Source organism: Procambarus clarkii, unplaced genomic scaffold, assembly GCF_040958095.1.
Source record: "Procambarus clarkii isolate CNS0578487 unplaced genomic scaffold, FALCON_Pclarkii_2.0 HiC_scaffold_95, whole genome shotgun sequence".
NCBI classification, from domain to species: domain Eukaryota; kingdom Metazoa; phylum Arthropoda; class Malacostraca; order Decapoda; family Cambaridae; genus Procambarus; species Procambarus clarkii.
In genome coordinates, this window is record NW_027189128.1 from 3843226 (window position 1) to 3851260 (window position 8035).

General features: G+C 39.8%; 1 protein-coding gene across 1 annotated transcript; it reads right to left on the reverse strand.

Moving 5' to 3' along the window:
* Nucleotides 1-256: 256 nt before the first annotated feature.
* Nucleotides 257-745, reverse strand: LOC138360099 (uncharacterized). The gene has a single exon (XM_069320041.1). The coding sequence runs from the start codon at nt 743-745 to the stop codon at nt 257-259; it is 489 nt and encodes a 162-aa protein (XP_069176142.1).
* Nucleotides 746-8035: the final 7290 nt, after the last annotated feature.

Below are 8035 nucleotides of genomic sequence, written 5' to 3' on the forward strand. Positions count from 1 at the left end.
ATGTCTTGAGTTCTCATTCTAACAGCCATTGCTTTAGTTTTATTGCAGATTATTTTCACTGCTATGCGTTCTGCTTCCCTGCTGATAATATCTAGACATTTTTGAGCATGGTTCCTGGCGCCTTTGCCATTGATGATGACCACAAAGTCGTCTGCATAGTTAAGCAGTTTGGTTTTTGGTAACTTGAGTTTGATGAATTGATCTATGAGACAGTTGAAGAGGAAAGGGCTTAATATTACTCCCTGCGAGGTTCTTTTCAGCCTCTTCGAGGACGATGTTTTTCCTTGGAATTTGACTGTAGCTTCTCGGTTAAGCAGGCTTCCTTGGCAAAGGCAAGAGCGTGTCCGTCGATTTCCCTATCCCCAAGACAGCACAGTGTAGCTGGAGCATTGGCTAACTCGAAGGCTTTTTCAAGGTCTAGAAAAATAAGGATTCCAGGTTTGTCATTGATTTGATCCAGAAGGGAGGTAAGACATTCTGTGGTTCTAACACCATTTTTGCAAGCAAACATATTTTGGTGCAGTGGATTGGCTTTCCATTTAATTCGTTTAAGGGCCATTCTTTCCGCGGTTTTGACCAGACAGCTTGTTAATGAGATGAGTCTTGGATTTACTGGGACTTTAGGTCTTGGAATGGGAACTATAATCGCTCTGTTCCAAGAGAGTGGTCGAGTTCTTGTCACCCAAACTCTGTTGATGAGATTCATTAAGGCTTCTTCACCCTTTTCTCCTAGCTTGGCCAGCATATTGTAAGTGATTTTGTCCTCACCTCGAGGTGTGTTTTTAGTCTTCTTTGTAGCTCTTCTGAGTTCTTTTAGATTGAAAGGTTGGTCTAGTTAGTCATGTAAGGCTAAAACATCATCTATTTTTTTCCATCTTGTTGCTTGAAGTCTTTGGTGAGTCAGAGTTTCTTGAGGAAGTTGAGTGGAACTGGCTCGTGAAGCAAATAGATTTGCTAATCTTTCTGCTCCTTGCTCTGGATGAACATAATGTGGCAGAGCAGGAGGCGATTTTCCTTTGGCCTTGTTGATCTGCCTCCAGATGTCGCCCAAGGATGTATGCTGATTTAGTTTAGCGCACCATTCGAGCCATTTTTCTTCTCTGATTTTTGTTATTTCATCGTGCACATGATCTCGGACAGCTCTAAGAAGTCCTCGATTAGCTATCTCTTCTGAAAATTTTCGTGCACAATTTAGTCTGTTATGTAGCTCTCTGATCCTATCACAGTAATACCAATGGTCCTTGTGTTGTTTGGTAATTGTTTTTCTCTTGGGGATGGCGTGATTCACTGTTCAATGTATTGCATTTACTAATTTTTTCCATTTCTTCGGTGTTGTCAGGAGGAGTGTAGTTTTGGTGCCAAATTTCGAGAGATTCCTGAAACTTCGTCCAATCTGCTTTGATAAAGTCCCATCCGGGCTCGGGAGCTGGAGGTCTGGGAGGTAGTGCTATATTAGTAACTCTTTTTGTAGAAAAGTGGTCACTAGTCAGAACATGATCAACTGACCAATGACACAACTCATAAATACTGGTGGAGACAAACGTGAGATCCAGCTTCCCCCCCCAATGTGGGTTGGTTCCGTCGAGTTAAGCTGACTGATTTCAGGCGCTTCATCCAAAAGGTGTCAATATGTCTTCCGTTGGCGCCGGTTCTTGGTGAATCAAGTAGTAATTCACTATGAGCGTTGAAGTCACCCTAGATGATAGTAGGTGGTGTGACTGCTATTTCCAAGATTGCATAGAGATCCATATCGTGTTCTCTAGGGCGCCTTTATACCTTGAAGATGGACAGCATTAAGTTCCTCAAAGTGAGATTAACACCCATAATTTCGACGTTCTCTCCACAGTTAGGCAGGTCTGTGATTGCCGTGGCATTGATATGATTTCTGACTAGAATTGAAATGCCTCTGTTGCCACCTTGTGCAATAGGACAGTGGAAACCTTGGTATCCTGGGATATTGATATATCTTTCAGTCCTGGTGAGTGTTTCTTGAAGTAAAAAATATCAATGTTGTCCTTGAGAAGCACTGCTCTGGGTGTTTGTGCTTTGTCTTTGAATTCTTGAATGTTCCATTGTATAATATTGAGATTGTCCATTATCCTGTTAGAGTTGAATTCATTAATGGTTCATTAATTCATTAATGAAACATGGTAGTTTCTAAAGTGCTGATTTCCCCGACGGCTTGTGTCTTCTTGGCTGGAGTGAAGACTGCTATTGGGTGCTGAAACAATTCAGTTTCGTCACCTTCTTCGAGTTCTACTTCTTCAATCTTTTCAGGTAGGGCTTTTAGAAGTGTGTAAGAAATAAGTTCAGTAGATTGATTTTTGAACTTTGTTATCATTTCCTTTCTTGACTGTGGGCTGGTCTGTTACAGTGCTTGGATTTTTTTGTCAAGCATCTTGCTGAAGGTATCTGTTAGGGAGGCAATAACCATTGGAACAGTAGTCATTTGATACACCTTTGGTTGCCTTTCATTTGTCTTGGTTGGTGATGAGTTGGTTGGGTCTTAGCTTCTTTGCTACATCCAGCTACAGGGGAATTTGATGATATAGGGATCGTCATTCGTGCTTGGTCGGTCTTGGAGGCAATAGCAGGTGTATTCCTTTTGTAGCCCTGATCTATTCGGTTGCTGTTGCCTTGTGGAGCAGTGCTTTGTTTTCTCCAGTTATTGGAGGCCCTGTTCTTGCTCAGACTAGGAGGAATTGGTGCTTTAATCTTTTGATGATTTGTATCTGCATTTATTCTGACTTGCCGAGGAGTGTACACTGGATTTTTACCGAGGGTCTGGTAGATTGTGGTCTAGAAGTTGTGGCTTTGGGTTGCTGGGTAGATCCGAAAGCTTCTATTCTTTTTACCCTTTATGTTTACCCTTTCTGTTTGCAAATACACATCACGTTTGTTCCAAACGTGATGTGTATCCCCGCAGTTTGGACCTTTTGCTTTTGTTGATTTGCCTTATTTAGATTTTTTCATATGTCGGTGTTGTGGTGCTCGCTGCATACTCCACATTTTTCCGGGCCTCTGCAGCATTCTATATGGTGGCCAAAGTGCTGACATCTGTAACAGCATATGGGTTCTGGATTGTACAGCCTTAGACTGTATTGTCCATAGATCCCAACATTTAGAGTGTTGATGCGAGGTCCTTTATTGTTACGAGGACCTGTCTTCTTTCTACATAATTGTGCTTACACCTTTATGCCGTTGTGACATTTGGGTATTTTAAGCGTCTGTTTGCATGGACTTCAACTGGGAAATGTTGCACTGTCATCTTCGTGATTTTTTCCTCTGGTTTCAGTTCAACTAGGTCTTCTGTATTCCTGAGGTTTGTAATTATACCTGGATTAGCTGTGGTTATGTTATATCTGCCTCTAATGTCAGGTTTGGCTTTAGATCTGATCCTCGATGATCTTTGTCCTGTGTGGCAATGTAAGCATAAGTGGAATCATCTACTGTTTTTTTTGGTTTTGAAGATGGTCCTTGCATTGCTTTGGGGGCTGCTCTTGGGTTCTGGTTGGCTTCTAGATTGGTTTCTTCAGGCGATTCTTCAGTTCTTCTTCGTTTATTTGCTTTTCCGTTTCCAGCAATTTGTTGGGAAAGAGGCAAAGGCAATACATAGGCAAAAGAGAAGAGAGGAGAAGAATATCTTAGAGCAAGAAAAAGCAAGGCAAAAGGTACGAAAGGTAAGGTGAAATAAAGGGAATAGTAATAGGAATAAGAACATAAGAACAAAGGTAACTGCAGAAGGCCTATTGGCCCATTCGAGGCGTCTCCTATTTATATCCATCCAATAAGAATGGGATAGTAAGAGATAGTAATAGGAATAAGAAGGAGGATAGTAATAGGAATAAGCAAGGGAACGTAATAGAAAACAAGGGAAAGAAAAGAAAGAAAGAAAGAAAGATAATTGAAAGGGTAAGCTTATGCTGGGCCACGTTTGTTAGAAAGTTTCGAGAATTTGGGTATATACTGTGAAAGTGAAGAGTCACAATGAGCCAAGTCAAGACTAAAGTTCATGTTGGGTATGTTGTGTATTAGAGGCGGTTCAACAAAACGGCATCTGTGTAGAGTAGAGGCAGGAGAGATTATTTTAGAGGAAGACCAATCAATAGGATGATGAAATCCCTAACATGACAGAGGAGAGCATTGTTTGTAGCTGCAGACTTAACACTTTTTTGTGTTCTTTAAGTCTGTCATTAAGTGTACGGCCAGTTTCACCAAAGTATCAGAGAGGACAAGACGAACAGGAAATAGATTAGACACCAGCAACATTAGAAGCAGTAGGAGCAGTGTGAACTAGATTGCTACGAAGCGTGTTAGTTTGTCGAGAGGCGAACTTTATGTCAAGAGGACGAAAGGTATTTGTAAAAGTTTTGAGTTCAGATATGAAGGGAAGGCAAAGCACAGGGATACTAGTGATGGAAGCAGATTTAGGATGAAAAACATTTCCTTAGGCTTGAGAATAAGCACAGTAGCTAACGCTACTGCTTCTTCTCTCTGCTGCTTCACAGTAACAAACACTACAATAGCTAAAGCTAATGCTTCTTTATCTAACTGAGACTAATTCGGCTAAGCAGGAGATAATTTCTTGCTTGCAAAATATACTACCTTATCCTGACAATCTTCTTCCTGTAATAATACACAGCCCATTCCTAGTGGGGAAGCATCTACCTCCAGTTGTAAAGATGGGTTTACCAGTAAAATTAATTAATGAGCACTGGAGAATTTATCAACTCCTGCTTAATATTCCTGAAGGCCTTCTCCTCTCTTTCTGCCCTTAAATATAGCCCCTTTTTACAATAATTCTTACAAGGGCACGAATTTGGTGAAAAGTTCTTCACGAATTTACAAAAATATGTTACCATCCCTACAAAAGACTGTACGTTCACTACTGATGTTGGGGCTGGGGTATCTACTATAGTAGCTACATTTTTGCGAGAAGGAATAAAGGCCTTATCTGAAATATCGTACCCCAGGTATTCCAGTAGCATTGGTCTTCAATGTTTTTTCCCTTATTAATCTTCACATTGTGCTCTTGCAGGAGATTCTAAACCTTTTCTGATCTAGTATCATGCTCGTCCTCATTCTCCCCGCATACAATAATGTCATCTAAAACGCTAGCCACACCCTCAATATTTACTAACAACTGGGACATGAATCTCTGAAAATTGCTGGAGACGAGGAGAGTCCAAAAGGATGTTTTTTATACTTAAATAATCCCTTATGGGTATTAATCTCTAAAAATTTCTAGCTCTCCTCCTCTACAAGAATATGCAAGTAGGCATCTTTCAATTCAGTCTTAGAACAAATTGCCCCCCTTCCTAACCACTGACAATACCTCGTCCATCTTGGGCAATGGATATTTTTCGCAATGAATGTGAACGTTACGTTCTTTAAAATCTGAACAGATTCTCATGGATTTCCGGTCAGCCTTCAACACTGGTACAAATGAGGTTGCCAACTCACTGTATGTAATTGGTTCTAAGATGTCTTCTGCTGCATGCCTTTCCAGGGCCGATTCAACCAGTTGCTTGTAATTGAACGGAACTTTTCTTCCATTGAATAATTTAGGTGAAGCCCTACTTTTTAGGTGAATTTTTGCCACCATGCTATTAATTGGCTTACCAGCATCCACTGAAAATTTTCCAATAAATCTTCAGCACGTTTAATTTTTCTTAACTAACGACACTTCATCCAGGCCCGCCAAAAAATTCCCACTTTTTCCATGAGATTCTTACGACATAGGCTACGATTATGTGAATCCACTACATAAAAATCATGGGAAATTTATCTCCTATTATTGCCTAGTTTTGCTGATACCTTGCCATAGATCTTATTCGGTACATTATCGTATGCAATTAATGATTTTCCGTCGGGTTTTACATTCAATTGCAAGGTATCTGCCCCAATCTCTAGACAGTGTTCAACCCGTTCTCGCTATAACATAGTATCTATGTAACTAAAAATTTATAGTTCCTATGCTGCTAATGTTCAAAGTTCCTCAGTGGAAGATTTCCAGTTATTACCTATCACCAAGCATCAACCCTTCCTCACGTACCATAGTGTGCCCCTTAGTACCCGTCCCATCACCGTAGACAGCAGAATAGTCGTGATTGCTCCAGTTTTAATGATAATTATATATTTTCAGTCCTAGTAAATTGTGAAATTTACATGCTCTTTTCCAGGCAATTCGAATATTATATATCAGCTACATCCTATTGAAAGCTCATAGTTTTGTTTTGAGAAATCTTGGTAGTTTTCAGTAAATTATAACAAACACTATAAATTATTACATATATTAATGATGATTTTGCAAATCAATATTATACAAACGACGAGACCAACCCATATTATCCCATTTCAACCTCATTAGTGTTGCTCCCTGGAGGAAGCTGTTCCCGACGTTCATTGCTGCCACATCGACGAGTCTTCCCCATTTACCCTCCTAAATTTATCCTGCTACCATGTATACCAAAACAAAGCCCGGTAAGGCCACTAAGAATGATAGCACACCTATGAGGAATAACCCAACTAGCCAGGCTAGCAACAGAAATAGTGCAGCTGTCTTCCCTCGGGGCCGCCGGAGGGGGGGTGGTCCGACTCTCCCTCAACAACAATAACACACGATCAGCTGGAGACGTCACTCCACCCAGACGTCACTGGGTGGAGTGACGTCTTTGGCGTTTCCACCCGGGCCATGCAACAAAAATAAACCACAAGGAACATCTTAAACGAGCTTCCGCCTCTTATTCTGACTTCAAGTGCTTCGCTGATAACCCATGGTTCTAGTTATATCCCAGATACATGAAGGCCAAATATAAGTAATCGAATAGCAGTCGACCATAATTAAGAACCTACAACCGAAGCTAAAGCCATGCTCAAGTATAATCAAGATCTGTCTACCAGAGTCAGGCTCCTTCAGCAGGAATTAAGCTATCTTAAGGACACAGTTACTAAATTTGAACCAGCAAAAATCATTAGAAAACAAGAAGAAATGTTGCAAAAGTTTGAGAATCATTTTAACAACTACAACAGCAGCACACTGTTACCCAAGACGAATCAGACCAACAAAAGCTCATTGATTCTATCATTATTTTATCAGGTATTTTTCCCCCAAGAAACTGACGGAGAGGACTGTGCTGCCATCGTGATCCGGGAATTGCATGATTAGATGAAGTTTTCAATTCAAGCAAGAGACATCAAATCAACATATAGAGTGGGTACCAAATCATATGGTGGAAAAACCAGAAGAATTCGGGTGAAATTAGATAGCTGCTCCCGCAAGTCTGACCATATCAGAACTGCAGTCTCTAGTAAAACCTCTGTTTATGTGAATGAATGTCTGACCAGACAAGACAAAGTCTCTTCTTTAAACTGCGTGAAGTCCATAAAAATTCCATTAGATTAATCAAACATTGTTTTGTAAAGAGATGGTAAGATTCTAGCTAAGAAAACTGACACTGGGGAAAACTTATGAAATAACCACTGAGGCACACCTCAGGTCTTTCCTCGAAGACTATGGGATAATTGCTGAATTGCCTGAATATAAATTATTGTTTCATCTAACAACCAAAGTGTACTACAGCTCTGCCTTTCTTTCTTTTAAAAGTTTTTAAATCTGATATTTTGTTCTGTCTCTTTTGTTATTGTTTTTCTCTTGCTTATCCCACCATTTTATATCTTTAATTTATCCCACCATTGTTTATTTTTTGTTCATTTTTTTCATTTGCCACTTACTGTTTCGTTATTTCTATTACTGTCTCAATTCAGTGATCCTCATTTTACTTTACTGTTTCTATTATATGTGTATTTGCATTTTTTTTTCAATAATTATTTCATATATATATTTAGCAGATTTAGTATTTTACTGCTCTGTAATGGCTTACCTTATTGTATCTTGACTCCATTGCATCCACATGCAAACTGATATTGATCTTGAACTAAATCTGCTGTCGCAAATTTACACTAACCTGCATATTGATCATCACTACTGCAGGTATTACACAGCACACCTGACCAAAAACAAATTCCAAAAAAA

Bases quoted from the DNA above. Each gene is read 5' to 3' on its own strand.
- LOC138360099 (XM_069320041.1), bottom strand. From the start codon at position 745: ATGCTGGCCAAGCTAGGAGAAAAGGGTGAAGAAGCCTTAATGAATCTC.